The sequence below is a fragment of the Hyaena hyaena genome, unplaced genomic scaffold, assembly GCF_003009895.1.
Source record: "Hyaena hyaena isolate Hyena2069 unplaced genomic scaffold, ASM300989v1 scaffold_104, whole genome shotgun sequence".
Taxonomy (NCBI): Eukaryota; Metazoa; Chordata; class Mammalia; order Carnivora; family Hyaenidae; genus Hyaena; species Hyaena hyaena.
The window spans coordinates 1,170,830-1,192,968 of record NW_024080736.1 but is presented as its reverse complement, the minus strand read 5'-3'; the positions used below and the strand labels follow the sequence as shown (position 1 = coordinate 1,192,968).

The 22,139-nt window shown below is 56.3% G+C and overlaps 1 protein-coding gene across 1 annotated transcript in view; it reads right to left on the bottom strand.

Annotated features, from left to right (window-relative positions):
• CACNG4 (calcium voltage-gated channel auxiliary subunit gamma 4) overlaps positions 1-19,230 on the bottom strand; it is a 59,521-nt gene extending 40,291 nt beyond the window's left edge. The window contains exon 1 of the mRNA XM_039235976.1: positions 19,011-19,230. Coding sequence (XP_039091907.1) covers positions 19,011-19,230 — 220 coding nt within the window. The remainder of the gene's footprint in view (positions 1-19,010) is intronic.
• Between the last annotated feature and the right edge of the window lie 2,909 nt (positions 19,231-22,139).

Below are 22,139 nucleotides of genomic sequence, written 5' to 3'. Positions count from 1 at the left end.
CCACCATCTAGAACACTGCTTGGTAAGTACTAGGCACTCAGTAGACGTTGCCAAATGAAGGGATAATCTTTGCGTGCCCAGGACTCAGTCTGGGGTCTGGTTTTTAAATTCTCAGGAAGTACTGGGGAGGCGACGAGGAAAAAACAAAAATTCTCAGTGAGTAGTTGAGGATTTGAATAGAGACTCGGAAATCTGGGGGGGGGGGGTGGCGGTGCGCCGGGGGAGCTGGGCCAGGATGGGGGCCGGAAGGCAGGGTAACCAGTGATCTCTCAAAGTCCCAGTTGCCTAGTCGAGAGAACAGTTTCAGAGAAGCAAAGTCACTCTTGGCCCTGGGGCCAGACCCTCCTCACCTAACACAGGCCAAGCTTCTGCTACCCTGAGGGTCAGCGTGCGTGCTGGGCGCAGGGGAGCCTCTCCATAAAGACGAGGCCTGTATGGGGTGAGTCGGGCGCTCAGCTCGCTGCCAGCACAGGCTCCGGCCCAATAACCAGGGCAGCCCTGGGGTGGGCACAGATTCTTCTCAGAGGAGGTGGGTACAGCGCCGTGACCCGAATAGCGCACAATGCAAGTTCAAGTCAAACTCCGCCTCCCCTGCCCTGCCGTCTGAGGCCGACAGGACCCACATCTCTGTGGGGTTGAGAGCGTTCCATGAGAGGCTCTGAGTCAGGGGGCGTGCACGGGCGGAAGGGCTCGTGGCCTCCGAGTCACGCAACCCACAGGCACGGGAACATCTCTTTCAGGCCCAAGCAGTGTTCCCAAAGGGCTGGGTGCAAACATAATTGCTGAATGAAAGAACAGATGAATGAATCACTGAGTCTCCAGAGCGCAGCAGGGGCTAGGTGCACATATTCCCAGGGGGTATTTATTTGCTGGATTCACTAGAACTGAAGAACACACAGGCCAGCAGGTGGGGATCAATGGAGGCTGGTAAGGGCTGGTGACAGGCCACCTGAGGGCTCTTTGTCACCTTGGACCTGTATTTGTTTTTTTTTTTTTTTTAAAGCTTATTTATTTATAAGAGGGGAGGGGACGGGAGAGAATGGGGGGAGGGGCAGCGAGAGAAGGAGACAAAAGATCTGAAGCAGGTTTGGTGCCGACAGCACCAAGATCACGAACCATGAGATCATGACCTGAGCCGAAGTCAGATGCTTAACCAACTGAGCCACCCAGCCGCCCCTGTTCTTAATTTTGATTGAGGATAATACACCGAGACCAATCCTGAGCGCAGCTCAATGAACATACGTCTACATTCATGGAACTTCCTTCCAGATCAAGGTACAGAACGTGGTCACACACACGCCTGGGGCTCCCTCTCGCCCCCTTCTTCAATTCTCGACAATGAGGAGGCACGTTGCCGACTTCCATCGCCCTGGATTAGTTTTGCCTGCATTTGAACTTGGTATGAATGGAAGCCTCCAGTCTGATCAAGGCTCTGTTTTTCTACCCTGCTTTTTGTGAGCCAGCCGTTGCCACGTGAATGCCAACAATCAGAATCTGTGCGTGAAAGTCTGCTGGCAGGTGGTGTCCTCTGCGAAACGTGGGCTGTGGGGCTTTGAAGCGCATGGTTAATGTCTCCTTCAAGGAGCTGTGTTGAGCAGAATGAGTTTTCACCTTCTTCGCCGAGAGCACCCAATCTTGAGAGCCGCCTTCGGCCTGACAGCAGAATCTTTCCTCCGCAGGCTGCATGAGTCAGACCCAGCGCTCTGCATCGTGCACTGCTCTGGTCACGACGTTGTGCCCACCTCTTCCGAGAAGCCTGCCGTGCCAGCCTGGCTTACAGCCAGCATGTGGCAAACACCGAGCTGCAGCTGGAAGACAGGTCCTGCTCTCTCTTGACAGCCAGCCCTCCTCCCCACTAGTGGCACAGCGGCCTGCATTTTGGCCCCTAGGCTCTTAGGCTCAGTTACAGACACTCTGGGATATTTACAGGACATAGAGCCATCCGACGCCTCCCCTTGGGAAGACGAGGCTGCTCTCTCCCTCGACATGCAGCAAGCATGGGACGGTTTTTCACACGGGGCTGTAGAAAGAGCTGGAAGTGAGTTTGGGGAAGCAGAGAGCAGGGCGCACATGTTGGCCTACGTTCAGGTCGGTGAGCCTGCCTTAGTCTCTCCACCCCCAGTAAGGGAAGTGTTACTCATGTAAAGAGATGAACTCCACGAAGTGCCCGCACATTAGAGGTTTTCAGAAGATGTAGCTACTGCTACCACGCATGGCTCAGCCATGAATGGGATGGGATGTGAGGCCAGACCATCTGATTGTGCATTCTGTTTTCACCAGTGTTGGCTCTGCGGCCTTGGGCAAGTTACTTCATTTCTTCTCCCCTCAGTTTCCCCATCAGTACAGTGAAAATAGTGATAGTATTTACTTCACAGTGAGGAGTAACTAAATCAATATATAGAAAGTGCCTTGTGGGCACCTGGGTGGCTAAGTTGGTTAAGCCCCTGACTCTTGATCTTGGCTCAGGTCATGATCTCATGGTTTGTGGGACTGAACTCCACATTGGGTTCCATGCTGACAGTGCAGGGCCTGCTTGGGACTCTCTCTCTCTCTCTCTCTCCCTCTACCACTCATTCTCTCTCTCCCTCTTCCACTCATTCTCTCTCTGTCCCTCCCGTTCAAAATAAATTAATAAACTTAAAAAAACTTCTAGAGATGCCTGAATGGCTCAGTCGGTTGGGCGCCTGACTTCAGCTCAGGTCGTGATCTCACGGTTTGTGAGTTCGAGTCCTGTTTAGGCTCTGTGCTGACAGCCTAGAGCCTGGAGCCTGCTTCAGATTCTGTGTCTCCCTCTCTGCCCCTCCCCAACCCGAGCTCTGTCTCTCTCTCTCTCTCTCTCTCTAAAATAAACAAACATTAAAAACATTCTTTTCTAAAGAGCTCGGGGCCATTCCTGGAACACAGTAAGCATCATGTGAGTGTGCTATGCACGCGCTCTTTTTTCCTATAATATGCCTGATTAACCAACAGTTCATTAAATAATTACTAAAGTAGTATTAAACCATGGCTATTATGGTGATGAGATGAGACAACATATGGAAAGTTCTGAAAATGATACATTTAGTGCCTGGTACACTCACTCTTATTATTATTATTTTTTAATTTGTAATTTGGATCCTACACGGAGAAGTAGGTGGGAGAGCATGGGATGGATAAGCAGGTGAGCGTGGAGGGTCCCAAGGGCACTGTCAAGGCAGGGAAGCGCTGGCCTGGACACCTATGTGCTCGTGGGCAGCACAGTACCCCCTCTGTGATAAGTGGGGAGGGTCTCTGCACCCCTCCCCTCCCAGGGTGCTCTGCACCAGCAGACAGGCCATGGGGGCATGTTGACCGAAAGCCAGAAACTGTCTAGAGAAAACAACGAGGTTTAAAAACAAGCAAAACAAACCAGAGGGGGGAAAAAAAAACCCAGGTAAATTTCCTTCCCGATCCTTCAGAGACGGGAGGATTGAGGGAGGACGTAAACACCACTTCCAAGAGCATGAAGGACTTTTAAGGGCGGAGATGAGTGCTTTGTTTTCAGCTCCGGGAAAGACTGAACGAGAAGGAACAAACATGACCATCAGAGGCACAGCGATTCTGATGAGGATCGGGGAAGAGCCGTCCAGTCTGAGGCTGGGCCTCTCAGCCTCGGGCCGCTGGGCTTGGGACCTCACGGTTGCCTCTACGCATCAGCTTGCACCCCCTTCTTAGCTAAGACCGCCGTGAACAGCTAAGGACGGCACTGATGAGCATCTGGCCACAAGGACCCCTGGGCGCTGGTATCGCCTGGCATTTGAAGGGTCAACTGACTCACTGCCCCAAAGAGCAAGGTGGTGCTGTACAGGTCACAGTGGGAATTGCCTTTCCTCTAGCACCTGCATGCAAAGACTTCTAATGAATTTACACGAACGGAATTGGCAACAGAAAATATCTGAGACAGAAGAACGCTTTATTTTAAAGCATTTTGAGGACTTCTTGGTGCAATGAGGCATGCCTAAACTTGCCATAGGGCAATTTTTCTGAAAAGGGAAGGGAAGGGAAAAGGAGGGGAGTGGAGGGGAGAGAAGAGGAGAGGAGGGAAGGGGAGGGGAGAGGAGAAGTGAGGGGAGGGAAGGAGGGGGGAGGAGAGAAGAGGAGAGAAAACAAAAGAAAAGAAGAGAAAAGAAAACAAAAGAAAAGGAAATTCTGTTCAAACATCACCAAATTCAGATTTTAAAAAGCCTTGGCCAGCCTGGCTCAGGCAGAAAAATTCTCCCAAAGGAACACTTCATGATATGGCTTTTATATGAAGCATATAGTTTTACATATGTGATAAAAGTTTGCCAGAGCATATATCTGGGCTTTATTTTCTTTTCGCTCACTTTTGTGGTCAGTTTGGGTACTTTTTATGGTATGAGATGGATTTCAAGGGATGGAAACCCGGTGTGTAAATTGTGCTTACAGGAACCAAAATTTCAGCTGTGGACAGCTCACGGAGGCTCTCATCCAGGAATCAATTTGGTTAGAAGTCATGGGGGGGGGCCGGGCTGTAATAAAACATGGACAAAAGGTGATTGGGCATGATGCCGGGAAGCACGCTCTGGGACGTGTTTAAGAATAAAGAGAACAAACACCATCGATGCTGAATGAACCCACATACCCATTCATCTGTCTGAAGGCTGGAGACTGGCCCTGGTGCTTTTTAAATTTAAATATCAGGTTTCTATATTCCCCTCCACCCCCTGCACCATAACAGAAAATTTGAAAATGCTAGAAGTAGGCAAAAGAAATCACACATAGTTCCCACGACCACTATTTTAACATTTTGGTGAATTTCCTTCCAATATCTTTTTTTTTTTCTGGCCTCAGAGAATACTCATGGCCCTAGTCACATCTATTTTGTACCAGATGACCTTTCCAGGTTCCACATCTATGGGTTTTTGACTCACTCAATTTGCTACTAAATAGGATTCTCCCCATGTTTAATAAACCTTCCAATAATCACAGACTTAAGATAATACATTTTTATCTAATAAATGTCTCAAGGACTTTCAAAAGTCTGCCTTGAACAGGAAGTAGGGGAGGGTATGTGCGCTTTAAATATGGTACATTGTAGGGCCATCTGGGTGGCTCAGTCAGTTAAGCCTCTGACTTTGGCTCAGGTCATGATCTCACGGTTCGTGAGTTCGAGCTCTGCGTCGGGCTCTGTGCTGACAGCTCAGAGCCTGGAGCCTGCTTCGGATTCTGTGTCTCCCTCTCTCTGCCCCTCCCCTGCTCATGCTTTTTCTCTCTCAAAAATAAATAAATTGTGGGGAAAAAATTAAATATGGCACACTGCAAAGGGAAAGGTGAAGAAATAGAAATATAAGGCAGAAAGCAAAGGAGGGAGGGGGTGGAGGGAGGGGGAGGGGGGAGGAGGGAGGGAGGGCTGGGGGCAGAGAAGAACAAAAGGCTTAGGCTTGGTGGGATGCTCAGAGAAGGGGACCCACAGGTTGGCGGAGTGGGTGTGGTGATAGTGGGGACAGTACGAGTGGCTGCAACCCAAACAGGGACGCTTGGGACACGGCCACCAAGTGGGGACGCTGACCCGTGTGAAGGCGGAGGCCAGGCCAGAGGCCAGGAGATGCCTCCCAGAGGGACCGAACCTCAGGGCCATGGGCCACAAGGGACCACCAAGGTAGAAGGACAGAGACCCTGCACGCGGTGAAGCAAAGGGGCTCTTCGCCCACCAGGCATCTGGCCTTGACTCACACGCAGGAATCCTTGGGCAGAAAGACAACAAAAGCTATTTTTCATGCAAGAGGAGTTGGACATCAGGAAAAATCAGAGCCCCTTTGTATGACATGCCAAATTGCTGAAGCGAGAAAATGTCTCGGGCGAGGGCTCAGATGCGAGCCGGGAACAGCACGCTCGCCCAAGGGAACCCGGCCGTCAATGTGCGCTTGTTATCGGCGCTTTTCAGAGCGAGGGCCGGAAGCGAGCGCGGGGCGCCCCCGCCCCCCCCACCGCGTGGCAGAGATGAGCTGGTGACACGGCCTTGGCTGGACTGTCTGGCCCCTGGAAGGGAGCCTGGGTGTCCTGAGATGTCCCCGGGGAATCTTCGGGGATCCGTGTTCTTTTCCTTGCTTGTGGTTTGGGCTGGGGGCTCGCCAGAATCCCTTTCCCTGAGACCCATCCTCATGGGTGCTGGTGTGGGGAGGGGGCACCCCTTCCCGTTGCCCCACGTGCAGGGCATTCTCCGGGTTAGTAAAGGACAATCACTACCAGGCACTGGCTCATCTCGGCTCCTGTGAGCAAATCTGCACTGAAGGTGTTGCTAACACCCCAATTTGCAGGCAAAGCAACTGAGGCTCACGGACGCCGTGAACTGACCGGCTGGCGGCCCCACAGCAAGCAGGAGGCAGAGCCTAGCTTCAAAGCCCACTCACCCCGGGATCTGAACCCTCCACCCCTACTATGCCCTGCTTCCTCTCCAAGAGGCCGCGTATAAGAGCGGCTGGGAATTTCGGGTCCGTTGTGAAGCAGATGTGTGTGTTATACCCTGCTGTATTTTCCTCTGAGTCCTCCTGCCGACCCGACCCTATGAGACAGGTCTCGTTAGCGCCCCCCCCAGAGGAGGACCCGACATCCGGTGTGCTCTGATGCTCCCTACACCTTGCCCTGTATGATCTTGTCTCCTGTGGGGTTCCCGGGAGCCAGAGGGTAAATGCCCCAAGGTCTCTCTGTACCCGCAGTGCGAGCCCGAAGCCAGGCACTGAGTGCACACCCCATAAATGCTTAACGGTGACAGAGTTTTAACGAGCACTGCCCTCCAGGGCTGCCCCTGCCTTTGAGCAGCATTGGTGGTGGCCCTTGGGGAAAAAAAACAAGACGTGAGGCCTGGTTCCAGCACCCACCTCCGCTCCCCACCCCAGCCGCCAATTTCAATGCCACCTCCGGACCCTCCAGCGCCAGCTTCCCTGTCCTGTTTTCCTCATCAAAGCCTCTTCGCAGGGCAGAAGGATGCTCAGGAGATGCTGTGTCATTTACGGGGTCCAGCGTGAAATGAAATATGCCGATTCCCCTTTTTCAAAAGTGATCAAGAATTTAAGGACGGTAACAGCAGAGCACTGAACACACAGATGAGCTCCAAGCACCCAAGTCCCCGGCCCTCGAATACAACTCTGGTGACAACAGTCATTTTACACCCTTTGCACATGACCTGTTACTGGGGTCTGGACTTTTCTAAGGTGGTCTTGATTTGAAGCTGTCTGGATCTCCCCCCTGCCCCACCAACTCCTCAGACAAGCTAGGAATGCCAAAATTTCAGGATCTCCATAACACCTCCAGTGTTGCCTCTTACAGCAAGAACAGAAAAACTGTTGCCTGCTTTTTAGCGAGTTTTGGTTCAGAAAATACAAATGCCAGCATGGCATTGGTCCCAGGAGGGTGGGGAACGAAGGCACCGAGGTTCAACATTCACAGCCTGACATCTCATCACAAGGGGGGGCGGGGGTTGTTTTCATCCATCCAGCAAATGATTTCCACATCTGTGTCTCTGGGTCCGCCCGACCTCATCCCTGCAGAGGGGTGGTCTTGCAGAGTGGGGTGGCCCCCCACCCTGTGCACTCAGCCCATCCGTGTCCAGCTCTCTTGTCTCCCGTCCCCCAAGACTACTTCACTGTGGTTGGGAATGGCTCCACTATCATTGTATCCCATTTTACAGATGAGAAAACTGAGGCTCTGAGACAAGGTTGCAGGGCATGCAGGATAGAGCAGGATTCAAAGGCATGTCTCTTTGACCACCCCTCGCCAGCCCCGTCCTATTAACCATCACGTGGACTGGTCCAGATACCACCTTCCATTCCTCTTTTCTTCTGGACAGTGAAGCTCCCGACAGGGGGTGTCAGAGCAGTGTGTGGGGCCAGCTCTGCAGGGTTTTGTACATCAGGGAATGAGCATGACTCAACCACAAGTGGGTTGTGGTCCCGCGGAAGGGTGTCAAGCTGGGGATTGATGTTGTCTGCTTATAATTTTACAGGATCTTTCTGGCTGGGTGTGAAGGGCTGGCATGGGGCGGGTAGCAGCGGAGAGAGCAGGGACACCGGTCAGGACCCTGCTTCGGGCGTCCAGGCACAAGATGACAGTGGTTGGGAGCCAGGTGGGGAGACGGAGTGGGGAAGCCGTAGGTGTGTGCTGGGGGGGAGGGCAGCGATTACGGGAAACGGGGTTTTATCTCGTCCCTCTGGTGGCCAGCGCCGTGCCGGGCGCAGATCGGGCTCCCAGGATGTGCTGGAGGCCGAGTTAAGCCCCGAGGGGGAAGGAGAGGAGCCGTGGGGAGGCTGGTCGCCAGCAGCCCACCTGACATGTGAGGCTACTGCCTGCCAAGGTGCCAGGGGGCAAAGAGGCCAAGCCAGGAATGTTTCCACGAGAGGCTGCCTGCGTCCTGTCCCCACGTCTCTTCTTCACATGACCCTGGAGGGGGGGGGGGCGCACCAACAGAAGGATGATACAGGGAAGAGGGAAGGAGGAGAAAGAAGGGAGGGAAGGACAGGTGTCATTTGCCAACTTGCCAGACAGGCGATCTGAGGCTCTAGGAGGTTGAAGCAGACGATCAGTGACAGACAGGTCTCCTGACCCTCATTCCAGTGTCCCCACAGCCCAGCGCCCTGTCCCTGACCATTGTAGCCCGGATCCCGCCACCCCGGCATTCACAGCTGAGGCCCCATTGCCTGCCAGGAGGTGGGAAGCAGGGACGCTCAGCCTGGGTGGCTGCCATCCCCGCCCCGGGCACCGCCTTGATGCTAGACCCTATTCCAACTCCTAACTGAGATCCCTCGGGTTCTGATCTCATGGTTCACAGAAGCCACTCGGAGCGGCTCTGCCTCTGCAAGGTGGTGGCGCCACACCATGCTCTCCACTGGCCCGAACTACCCCGGGGAGGCTCAGCGTCTTCCACTTCCAGACCCTGGGGGCCGCCGTGCGGACCCGAGACCTCGCTCAAATCGGCTGCAAACTTTTATCTTCTGGGAACATCTCCAAGGTTCAGGACGCATGGAAATAGGGAGAAGGCAGTCCCTCCTTGAATATCTACAAGATGCCAGGCACTTTGGCAGTTATTTTGCACAAACCTTCTGCGCAGAACCCTTCGATGGATTTCCCATACAACCTTTGCAACGATCCCAGGGGCTAATCTGTCTCACCGCGAAGACGCTGGCGTTTAGAGAGGTTCGCTATGACTAGCCTCTAGTTTCGAGGTTGTCTGATGACTGGCGGAGTCTGGACTCAAACCCAGGTCCGTGTGACTTCAGGGCTGGCTGACCAATGCTGCCACTTCCGTGTGGACCAGTGGTAGCCGGAAGGGTGAGCTGGGATGAGCGGCCAGCCCTGCCCCCCTCCCCGGGGGGCCAGGAGGTGACAGAGAGGATGATGGCTGGTGAACCGGGGAGGCCGACCCGCTTCAGTTCATCAGTTTCCCCCCTGGCTCTGGAGATGGGCTTGAGTCAGATTCCCCGTGGCCATTCCACACTCTCAGAGACGGGACGGGGGCTGGGAGGAGGAGGGACACCTGGAGAGCAGGCTCGCCTACCTCTACCTCTGTAGGCTTGGCATGGTAAGACCCAGGATTGCTGGGTGGATGCTGCGACAGGCAACCCAGCCGCCTCGCTGAGGGTCTGCAACACTCCGAGGTGGGGGAGGGCAGGGATGGGTAGGGGAAGGGTGAGAGCGGCTTCAGTTAAAAATCCGAAGCCCGGGGCGCCTGGGTGGCTCAGTTGGTTGGGCGTCTGACTTTGGCTCAGGTCATGATTTCACCGTTCGTGGGTTCGAGCCCCGAGTCAGGCTCTGCACTAACAGCGCAGAGACTGCTTTGGATCATCTGTGTGTGTGTGTGTGTCTCTCTCTCTCTCTGCTCCTCCCCAGCTTGCACCCTCTCTCTCTCAGAAAAAATATTGAAAAAAAAAGTTATAAAATCCGGAGCTCTACAAGCCAGTGTAATCTACAATCTCTGTGGCTGGAGGCATAAGTGCACCAAGAGGCCCAGGATGGAGCTGGGGCTGGATAGAAGTCGGAGGCGGGGGACGGCAGTGGGGTGACAGAGAGACCCTGATGTTTGGCGGAGCAAAAGCAATCAGAGGACTCTTTTGACCCAGGACCCCAACAGGGCAGCTCCCAGGCCCCGTCCCGGCTGCAGGGAAGCGGGAGGACAGGGGGAAGCTGGATGCCAAGGCCAGGCGTGGCCAAGTACGGAGTCACGGTCTGCCATCTTGGAGCCGGGGTCACGTGGGGGAGGCGCTGTCTACTTTGCAAAATCCCTGCAGCTTCCCTCAGAGGGTCATCTGGATCCCGGCTCTGTCCTGACACTGCAGAGCGCCCTGGAAATGCAAAGGGACACGGCTGTCTAGCCCCTGCCCACGTGGCTACCAGGTGAAGGATGACCTTCAGGTCTCCTCACAGCCCCTGCTTACTGGAGGCTGACGGCTACATTCATCCGGCTCCTGGCCTACGCTCAGGAACCTGGCAGAATACAGAGGCCACAGGCAGGCCCTGAGTTCCTCAAATGGTGTCCCAACGAGCACAGTGTTTGGGGAACATCTACTCCATAGGTGTGTGCTGGCTACTTTCACATCTGCTGCCTCATGATCTTCTTTTCTGGACACATGAACGACTCAGAGAGGTTAAGTAACCTGCCTGAAGCTGCACAGCTACCTCGGAAAGCTGGGATTTGAACTCAAGTCCTCTCTCCCCCAAACCTGGCTTCCTGCCTCCACCCCATGCTGCCTTTTCAACAGAGTCTATTATAATGCGATAGAAGGCGACACAGAATACATTTCTCCCAGGCCTCTGGATCCGAGACCATCTGGCTTCCCCTCAGCAGTGATTCCCTTCATTATGTGCACACTGGGCACCTTGCATCTGGTCACGCTCTCCTCTCTGTCCCCAGCCCCAGGAAGCTCGGAGACAAGCATGTGGCCCATCTCCAGCAACACGGCCGGCCTTTGCAGCGTGCGTTTCGTGTGCTCAGTCGGACTCCACCATCACCTTACTTTCCTGCTCTTACTTCTATATCTGTCGTAGTGCCTTGCCTACTTTGCTTTTTTTTTTATCTTGTCTGTTTCTTCCTTTCTTTCTTTTTTGCTTGGAGGAAGAAGAACTAACTGGAGTAGAATCACGTGATGTCATTTTCACAGCTTTGAGGAGTTTTTCATACGGAGAAATTGATACGTGGGGAAAAGAACATCTCTCCTCTGGCACGGGTCCTGACTTGCAGCTCAGGAGAGAAGTTCTCTCGCAGCGCCGTGGGGGTGAGGGGCAAGAATCGCGGGGGGCTTGGGCATGGCCCTGGGGTCAGAGCCAGTCTGTTCTCTTGTTGAAGCTGCTCCGGCGATCTGGCCAGTGCACATGTGTCTCTGTTGCAGTGTGTGTTTGTGGGTTAACTGTGATGGAGCTGATGAGCTGTGGCAGAGAAAGTCCCGGAGGCAGTGAGTTCCCTTCGTCTTCCTGCGTTTCTGGCTGCTTTACCTGACGCTGTGCTGACAGCCTGTGGCCCAGCCTTTGCCCCGCTGCCAGCCTGAGGGAGGGCTGTGCCGAAGAAGCCCTAACCAGGCAGCCCCCACACCCTCTCCTGCTCCGGGGGCTGTTACATAGGAACGAGCCGTATGACCTTGGGTGAGTCACTTTGCCTCTCCAGCCTTGAGTTTCCTTTGCTTCTTTGCCTGCAGAGCATGACGATCAGGGCACACGAGCAGTTCCCATCCCCAGTGTGGACACAGGCTGGGGTGTCATGGGCAAGGTGAGGCAGGTCACCTGCAATTCATTAATCTTAGGAAGAGAACCGAAGTGTGCATCACTCATGCCACGGGTCACCTAAAGCAGATGCCAGGTCACCCTGCCAGTAGGGTAGGCTCCCTCCACATTTGTTTTCTCAAAGGAAAGAGAAATGGGTGGAGCTTCTGCCAGCCGCCAGGAGTTGGGTCTGCCCCTCCCCCCCCCATGATGCTTCGTAGAGCAGTGGTTCTCTATAGGGGGTTGATTTTGCTTTCCTCCCACACCCCCTCCCCACACATGCCCAGGGGACATTTGGCAACTTCTGGAAGTATTTTTGATTGTCACAGCTTGGTGGCGAGGGGCGGAGTGGGGGGGACGCTTCTAGTAGGTAGAAGCCAGAGAAGCTGTGAAACATTCCACAACACGCCAGACGGCCCCAACGGGGGATGATCCAGCCCCAAATGTCGGGGTGTTCGGGTTGAGAAACCCTGCCCGGGCGTGAGGGGCGGCTGACGATGAAGCGAAGCCCGTGGGGCGGTGATGACACATCACGGTCCCTCCTGAGATGCCCTCCTCGGTACTTTCCAACATGACTTCTGGAGGCGGGCCTGTTGCATGGTAGTGCCAAAACGTGGAACCCCTAGGGGTACGTGCTTGGTGCCCTTTCCCGATCCTGGTCCTTCCTCTGGAAGCAGCAGCACTGTCTCGGAGCTGCCGTAGCCCCACATCCAGGCAGTCTTCCTGGATTCCTCACCTCCTCCTCCCCATCATTCTCTCCACTTCTCCCTGTCTCTGCTGCTGCCACTTGACCCCAGGCCGCCAGTCTGGTTCCCCCACAACAATGGCCAGGTTGGTCTCCTGGTAGCCTCCCCTGCCTTCCAGAATCTTCACTCTCCACATGAGGCCAGAAGATCTTCTTTTTTTATTCTTATTTTTTAATGTTTATTTATTTTTGAGAGAGAGAGAGGGAATGTGAGCACGGTAAGGACAGAGAGAGAGGGAGACACAGATTCCGAAGCAGGCTCCAGGCTCCGAGCTGTCAGCACAGAGCCCGATGCGGGGCTCGAACCCACGAACTGTGAGATCATGACCTGAGCCGAAGTCAGATGCCTAACCGACGGAGCCACCCAGGCGCCCCCAGAGGGTCTTCTGAAATCATAAATCGGATCACTTTACTCCCCTGCCCAAAACTCCCCGAGCTCTGATCCTAGTCTTGACCTGGAGGCCTTCCTGAGCCCCCCGCCCCCCTCCCCCCATGGTGATGGAGCCCCGCCCAGCATTTCCTGCCTCAGGGCCTCAGCTTGCCTTTTCCTCTTCCAGGAAGGTCTTCCCCCAGTCCTCCCAACAGCTCCTTCTGTCCCCTTGACTGGCCGCCGCCCTCCCCGGCCCCTCCCAGCACACCCTCACTCTGTTTCCATCCTAACCTCACCAGCACCTGGAAGTGTCAGCTCCCCCAGAGCAGAGACCGAGTCCGTCCTGTCCACGGCTGTGACCAAGAGCCTCATACATGTGACACGGAGCAGGTGCTCCGTGAGCATGTGTGGAACAAATGAATTAATGGATGAGTGAATGAATGAATGAATGGAGGCATGTCCTGCAGATAGGTAACTTATAGCTCTTATGTGTGTGTCTTAGGAGAAAAACGGTGGAGAGCCACTGAACTAAGGAACCTCAAAGTTCTTCAGCCTGGAGGCTGGGGGGAGGGGGTCGTCTGGGACTTGTGTAGCAGAAAGTGAGAAATGAGACGAATATTCTAGATCACCCAGGTCCTACCTTCAGGTGAGGAGACAGAGGCCCACCAGGCTCTCTTACAAAGCTCCGTTTGGCTATGCTGTTCTTTGCCTCCCTTTATTTGAGACCCTGCTGCTGATGACCCGACGTCTCTTCCTCCCCTGCCCTTCTGTGACTATGTCCCCAAAGTCCCAAGTCCCCCCATCTGAGGAGAGGGACCCCAGAGATTTATTTTAAAGAGCTCGCGGCTTCCTACTGAGCCTTTCCGAAGCCCCTCACATGGGGATCGTCCAAAGCGGGCTCTATGGTGAGGTCATTAAATCAGACCACCAAGATCCCCAGTGTCTTCTCGCTGAGTTCACTGGGTCTAGTTAAAAGGATATGGTTTTCTCTTACAAGAAGAGAGGAAGCAGTGAGGAACAAAGCAGAGCATTAAGGGAAGGTGAACAAGAGAAGGGACTGCCAGGGCTCCTTCCTGTATGATTAAAGGGTGAGCACCAGCTGGGGAGCAGGGTCAGGAATGCTGACGTTCCCCCCAAATTCGTATGTTGAGGCTCTAACCCCACCCCCACCCCTGTGGTATTTGGAGGTGGGGCTTGGGGCGGGGGAGTGACTAGGTTTAGATGAGATCTTGAGGATGGAGTCCTCATGATGGGGTTAGTGCCTTTATTAGGAGAGAGCAGAGAGCTAGCACTCTGGCCTGAGGGCAGAAGGACTTGGGGACCATCTGCAATCCGGAAAGCCTGACCTCAGGCTCTCACCAGGAGCGAAACCGGCTGGCACCTTGACCTTGGGCTTCTAGCCTCCAGAACTCTAAGAAATAAATGTTGCTTAAGCCACTGGGTTAATCATACTTTGTTACAGCAGCCTGAGCTGACTAAGACAGCCCCTTCCCAAATCTGCCTGGTTGGTGCAAAGGACCCCCTCTGGCTGGTGCAAAGCCAGGCGCATCGGTCCAGCCTCGACTGTGATCCAGACAGAAGACATTCTGTGATGCTCAGGCGCTGTGATCGTCTTCAGCCTCCTCTCCCACATCTATGAAAGGCAGATAATTAATATTTACCTCGAAGCGCTGTTGTCAATTACAGGAACTAATGTAGTCCTGCACAAAGGTCTGCACTCAGTGGTGGCTGTTAGTATCAACACCGGAGGGCAAAGGACAGCCCTGGGGAGAGGTGAGCAGCCAGGGGAGGCCTGCTCTGGCGGCTCTCACCTGCCCCCGCCTCACTGGACAGGCTGCCTGGGAGTTGCTGCCAGAGAAAATGAAAGCAAACAGACAGGAAAAGTTCCCAGCCTGGTGCCTGGGGTGCAGTGGGTGTGGAAAGGGCGTTATTTGAATCAAAACCTCTCTGAAGAGTCCTGTGTTGGGAGCAGTTTAAGGCCAGCACCTGCCTGGAAAGGGTTCCAAGGGTCCTGGGGGAGGAAGCCCCGTCCCCAGGCCGCTGGGCAGCTGGGCGGGGCCTCGGCAGGCGAGAGCCGCTGAGAGTCACCTGTGGCTGTCCTCTCTCCCCCCTGGGCCCTGGGTGCAGTACTAATGGTTTCTTTTCCTCTGTGTGCCGTGATGGGAATTCAGTCTGGGGACACTGATGTGAGAGATGCCGCCCAGGTGAGGGAGGTGGACATGATTGGGACATAGGACCCTCTGCCTTCAGGGTCCAGAATCTCTCTGCACCTCCTCCCCTCCCCCTCCCCGCCCTCCCCCAGCCAATGCCCAAGACAGAGCCGGCACAAAGCAGACACGGGGGTCAGCCCTGGTGCCAGGGCTGCCACAGTCAGGCTCTGACAGAGCTGTGGGGGTCCTGGGCGCAGCTCCCTGGGGAGCTGGGGAGGGGAGGGGCAGGGCTGAGGCTGAACTCTGCCAGGACCAGTTATTCCGGGCCCAGGGCTCTCCTGATGGCGGGGCAGTGTCTGGGTCCCTCATGGACCCTGGCCTCCAGCGGCCCCAGTGAACACTCCGGAGCTAACAGGGGGCATGGGGGCTTGGGCATGCTGACACAAGTGGCTGCCCTGTGGGGTGACAGTCCCCTCCCCTCCCGTGTTTCCACGAGGTCTTCTCCATAACGCTTGCTTCCATTCTGTACCTTGCCCGATCACAACATGCATTAGAGCTTGAACAAATGCTGCTTGGTGATACCTTTGATAGAAAAGTCCGCAAAGATTTATGACTCTTTTCCTATGTCCCCCAGCCTGGGGCTGAGTGTCACCAAAGACACAGAGAAAGTATGAGGTGGGGTTTGGGTAAGGGTGGGAGCGGGAGGCTGATTGCGAGGGGGATGGGCTAGTCCAGAACGTGGTGGAAGAAGAGAAAGAGACAGAGACAGAAAAAGACAAGAGAGAAGAGAAGACAAAAGGAGGGGAGGGGAGAGGAGAAGGGGAGAAGGGAGGAGAGGGGACGGGAGAGGAGAAGAGGGAAGGGAAAAGAAGAGAAGGGAAGGGGAGGGGAAGGGAGGGGAGTGGAGGGATGGGAGGGAAGGAAAGGGAGAGTATGTTATACAATTTGGGCATCACTTGTACATTTTCTCTTCTCAATGCCTCATGCTGCTGGCGGCCCAACCTCAGAGCTGGGCTCCACTGGGTAGTCAAGTACTTGGTTCTATTTTTAATGGCAACCTAGAAGCTGTTTGGGAAAGGGCAGGATGACATGGTGGGAAGAGCTTTGTAGTGAGACAAAGGCTCAAATCTAGCCCAGCAGCCTCCTACCTGGGTACCTCTGGGTAAGTGCCTAGCCCTCTCTGAGCCTCGGTACCCTCGGCTGCAGATGGGGGTGAAGACAGCACCCTCTCAGGGCCGTTGTGAATGTGCCAAGTAGTAGCATGCACATGCTCAGCACTCTTGAGTATTTGGACTTGTCCAAGAGAGGGTCAAAGGGGTGAGACCTAGCTCTGGGGGAGCAGAGAGAGGCTGGTGCGATGTCAGCCCTGCTGAGGCCTTAAACCCACAGAGGGTTGGGCTCTCCAGGCCCTGCAACATCATTTGTGGGAAACGACCAGGAAACTGAGCCCTCTGTTTGTGCGTTGCCAGCAAGCCCTTCGGAGTCCCACGGTCACAACCAGTGCTTTGTTAGCTGCCTGCTGCAGTATTTCCAGTTTTCAGCTCAGAGGTTTGATCTTTTCATTCCCCCCCCCCCCCCCCCCTGTGTAAAGCTTGGGGGTACTTTGCTAGAGAACAGGTAGAAGTCGTGCAGTTGACACACAAAGGCAACAGTGAGGTGACCAGGTCTCCAGGGAGCGGGTCGGGATCACTGGGCTGCCCGGACCCCATCTGGCTGACAGGTGGAGTCATTGGAGATCTCAGGTGACTGTGCTTTTAGGAGATAAGCTGGTAGTTTCCACCCAGGCCGAGGGACTGTCACGATAGAGCCAGCGAAAACAAGGAGTCCTGAACCAGCTCTCCCAGCCCTGGGGATTGGTCCCAGGGTGTTCTAGCCTTCGGATGTGGCCTGGTTTGGGCCTCAGAACCCCTGAGCTTGGGGCGGGGTGGGGGGTGACAGAGCCAGCTCAGTTCTTACGGTGAAGTCCCCCAGATGGCAATTCCCCACCCTCCCTCCGCCAGCGGAGCCAGCTGCCCAGATCGGCTTGGGGCTCTCTTGATGAACACCGAATGCAAACGCTCGAGGCAGCTGGCAAGATGCTAAGTGCAGCATCAATCCTAATTAGGATGAGGAATTAATAAAGGAGGCATTCCAGCCACTCTGCAGAGGCTGGGATGGCCGCCGAGGAGGAGTTCAGTCTTCACCGGGAGACTGGAAGGCCTGGGGTCCGCATGTGCATTTGGGAGGTGACAGTGACACGGCTCTCTGCGCCACGCAGAGCCTGTGAGGTAGAACGTGGGGGCTCTGCGGCCCCTGCTCTGTGTCTAATTCAGGTGCTGTGGCAGGTAGTGACGTGGGCACATTCTCCAGATGAGAAGAGTAGGTGTTCGTGATCTGAACAAGTGCACACCCAAAATGATGTTTTTCAAAAGAAAGAGGAAGGTGTGATCGCGGGCCCACTGATCCTTTGTGTGGCTGTGTTTGGCAAACTACTGATTGCACATGCCCGATCCTCCAAGACTCCACTTAGCCCTGGCATTAAACTCCAAATTGCAAAGAGCAAGGCAGCCTCGTTTGGGAGAGGATGTGGGGGGCGGAGGTGGGCAGGATTCTTGTGAGTGCAGCCTAGGAGAGAGAGAGGAAAGGGAGCAAGTTCACCCTCGCCCAGCCGACTCCGCTTTACAAAGCCTCTTTTTAGATGCCTCCAAACGCGGCCAGGAAAAGGGCCATCTCTTGATGAGCTCCCTACAAGATCCAACCCCGTGAACTATTCGCAGGGGCCGTAGCTGCAGTAAGGAAGGCTAGGTGTGTGGGAGAACTCCCCGAATAACCGAGGGGCGGAGTTAACGCACGGGAAAAGAAAGAGGAAACTCTGTCCAAGGATATCTGAAAGGAACGCTCCGCCAACTTCCCCCATCCTTTCTCCGATCTGAAAGCCAAGCCCGAGCGGCAGACCCGTGCGCAACCTGGCTGGGACCAGACCGCCCCTCCACAGCCACCTGTTAGTTCCGGGCCCGCAGCAGGGCGGGTGGGAGGCGCTGAAGTCGGGCGCATTGCCGTTGGAGGCGTCCGGGCCCCTCCCGCGGAGGGAGCGGTCCCCACAGTCCCGGGACACCCAATCCCGGCCCCCGGAGGCATTCCAACCTCACATCACCTACTACTCGGCTTCCTCGCGCATCTGGGGGGCGCAGCGCCCCGCCCCTCTTGCCCCGACGGGGCGGCCACGCCCCTCCCAGGCAGTTCTGGGCCCCCGGGTAGCCCCCGCGCACTCCAGTGTCCGGCCGAGGTCTCCCGCAGCCTCCCTGCCGAGGGACCGCGAGCGAGGGCTTGCTCCCCTAGTCGGGCGGTGGGGGGCCTCGGTGACGCACCCCTCCCCTCCCCGCCGAGCAGGGAGGAGCGGGCCGGGGCCCCGTAGAAGAGTCGGCGGAGGAGCAGGGTCTCGGCGGCGTCAGGATCCCGCGACTGGTTTCGCCCCGAGCTCGGAGCCCAGCCCCCACCCCCACCCCTCGGCCCCGGCCTGGAGCTAGCGTGGAGCTGCCCCGGCGCTCCCCGCCCCCGGCCGGCCCCGCCCCAGGATGGCCAGTTCCCATAGCAATCGCACAGACACCGGTTGCCAAGCAACCCCTCCCCCTCCTCCCTCCCCTCCTCCCCGGTCGGCTCCCCCCAACCCCAGCCTCCTCCCGCCCCCACGCCATCCTCCACCTCCCCCGGGGGCTCCGGCGCGGCCCCCCGGGATCGCTCCGGTCTCGGGCCGCACGCGCGCGCGTGTGAGTTTCGGTGTGTTTCATTGTGTCTGTGTGCGAGGGGGTGTGCGTGTGCGTGGAGAGTTTGTGGGATCGGCTGAAGGGACCCCAAGCTGGTGCACAGCTGGCCGCGAGGGGACCCGCCCGCTCGCTTCGGCTCCTTTGTGTGTCGCGCGGAGCCAGTGCCGCGCCCACCCCCTTCCCGGCCGGCACCCCCGGGCAGGGTGTGCGTGCGTGCGTGTGTGTGTGTGTGTGTGTGTGTGTGTGTTGGGGGGGGTGGGTGCCGGGGCCGACCATACCTTCGATGCAGCACACCCGCCACAGCCCCGAGTGGGTGAGGTCGCCGCGGGCGCGGCGGGGCGCGGGCCCGTCGTCCATGGTCAGGTTGGTGCCGTTGCAGATGTGCGCGCTGGAGTAGAGCCAGTAGTCGGTGCCGATGGCGATGGCCATGAGCGAGAAGGCGGCGAAGGCTCCGGCCGTGGTCAGCAGCATCTGCAGCCCGCGGTCGCATCGCACCATGGTGGGCGCCTCATAGTCCGCCGCCCGCCGGCCCGGCCCGCCGCGCCCGCCCGCCCTCCTCCCTCCGCGCGCCGCTCCGGGGGCGCCCGGGCTGGGGGGCCGAGGGCCGGGGGGCGGCGCCGCGCTGCGCGCTCCGACCCCGCGCCCCGGGCGTGCCTGCGCTCGGGCCCCGCCGGGGCTCAAACTCCGAGGCGCGGCGGCGAGTGAGGGCTGCGCGGGCCGCCCGGCGGGCTGGCGGCGGAGGCCGGGGGCTCCTCCCTCTCGGCCCGCCCTCCCGCCTCGGCCCGCGCCTCCGCCCCGCGCCCTCCGCGCCTCCGCCCGCCGCCGCCGCCGCCGCCGCGCTCCGGGCCCGCGCCCCGCTCCTCGCGGCGCCGCCCCTCGCGCCTCGGCCCCCGCCCGGGTCTGCGCTCCCCGCTCTGCGCCTCTCCCCGGCCCGGATCGTCTCTTCCCCCGCTCCCCTGCGCTCTCCGCGCTCGCACGCGCGCTCTCCTCCTCTCCCAGGGTTCATTCACATTATTAGAGCGAAGGAAGCCGAGGCGCGGGTTCCCGGGGAGGACGGAAGGGAAACAGCGTTGCCAGCCACCTCGCTTACTCAACCCAGGACACCCAGCCTTCCCTTTGATGGCCCTGGGGACTCTTGCATTTGTGGAGTGGTGTGTGCGTGCGCGGGTGGCGGCCCTCCCCCGCCCCCCATGCATATCTGTGCCTTCACCTGGCGATGGATTGTGTAGGCGCAGTTCGGCAGTGGGAGTGTGCAAGTCAGATTTCCAGAAGCCCCAGATGTGGGTCACCGCTGAGAGACATTACAGGCCAAGCCAGGCCCCCGGCCACTTCCCATCCCCCGCCCAGGTGTCTCCTACCCCCCACCAGCTCCTCCAGGGGACACAGACTTTGGGGCTGAGGGACAAGAGAGGTGTCAGCCAGAGGTCATTTGGGAAGAACACAGGAACCCTGTTTTGCAGAGGGGTGATGAGGTCGTGCTTGAAGAGGGGGCTCCCCTCCACGATCACATTTCTCATGGTCTATTATTACCCTGAGTCCAGGAACACCCCAGTAGTATCGGATTCTAACACCCCAGCCCCCAGCCATTTCCCTCTTTCTTCTAGCTCTCTCTTGAATACCTTTATTTCTTTTTGCTTTTCCCTGTACTCGAGCTTAACTGGCTTTCCCTCACCTCCGTCCTTTTATTGCCAGCCTGCGCCTCAAGCCCTGATGGCTTCACTTAATTGCCTTTGCTGCTGGCATGGTCCCAACCTGGACACACTGCCTTCTCCTCGGAGCCAATCCAGGCTCTTTCTCCTTCAAAACCCAGTTCCAAACTCTTCCCTCCAGGAGATCCTCAGAGACCAGCGCCTGGATGTCCTGGGTGCCTTTAATTCATCCCTCCCCAAAGCTCATGTTGTTGACATCCTTGAGGGCTGTCCTGGACCCTCAGGAAAGGGAATGAAGTAGACCCAAAGCTGCTATTCTTGCAGGATGCAGTTTAAATTTCACCCCCTTACTAACACCTGCCCTGGCCCCCGCTACCTAAGGAAAATGACCTCTTGCTGGCATTACTGGCCTCTCTTCCATGAGACTGTAAGCCTTTCTCATGTCTGACATATCTGGTAAGTAAGCGCTGAAGAAATGTTTGCAGAGTGAGGGGTGTTTCTTGTCCCCTGGAAAATGATAGTCTAACTGGGGGTAAATAGAGCATATAAATAAAGAAGATCCAAGATAGTGTAGCCCCAGGACCAGACTGGCTGCAGTAATTCATATTTGTGACACTTTCTCCTGCCTTTGGGGTATCTTTTCATGCCTCCCCCAAACTCTCAGAGGACATGAGCTGTCGCCTCAATTTTACTATCACTCACCGGCCACCTGATCTGGGGTTCTGTACACAGCAGGTGCCCACTTATGCCTGAAGGTACACACCAGGTATGAGATAGCTCAGTCTAGCTCAAAACAAGGCTGCCCTCCTCTCTCCCTAATATCCACATATCCACAAGGATCCATTCTGGGTTCTGTTCTCAGAAGCACCCAGAAAGGTAGATCTCAAGCTTTTCCTTTCTTCTTCTTTTCCTTCTTCATCTTCGTCCTCTTCCTCTTCTGCTTTTTCTTTCTCTTCTTCCTCTTCCTTTTCTCCTTCTTCTTAGAAGCCCGACATAAACAAACCCGGTCTCCCACCAGTTAGCCATGTAAGTAAGAGCTGGCGTTGGTCTGCTTAAATAGAGGACCCAGAGTACCTTTACTCACCCACTTGCACCACCCCTGCAACCCCCAAGGCACCCCTGTGGCCTAGGGTCCCACAAGACATGGTGTGTAAACCAGCATCCTCGGCCAGCTTCTGGGCCCCTCGGGGACGTCCCTTGTACCCCATCCTGCTTGCAGTCTTCCTCAGGGACCTCAAGGGAAACAATGGAACTAAGATAAATGGATCTTATTGATCTGCAGGGTGAAGCAGTGGGTGAGCAGCTTCCCTCAATCTGCTCTTAGGTCTGGGAGGTGACACACGGTTGGTGGGGCAAGTGGTCCTCACCTCACGTGAATCCCGCAGAAACAACAGAAATCTTCATTCAGCAGAGCCCAGCTGGACTAGCTCCTACCTAGTCCAGAGAGGAGAGTGGGAGGAGAGGAGAGTGGAGACAGCCCTGGATCAGGAGCCAAGATGGCGAGATGCTGGCTCCAACACTGACTAGCAGGTGATCTTGGACACGCAGGAGCCACCTGGGAGAATGACACCCCTCCAGTCCCTGCTTTCAGAGTGGTTTTGAGGGTCAAAAAAAAAGTAGCCTTGCGCATTGTATACACTTAGCGACCATTTGTGGAATCGGTGGTAAGTGCTCCCTATTCTACTTTTTTTTGGAGCTGGTGAGCCAGACACTGTCTAGCGGATGTATATTATTACATCATCTCTTAGTCTCACTGTT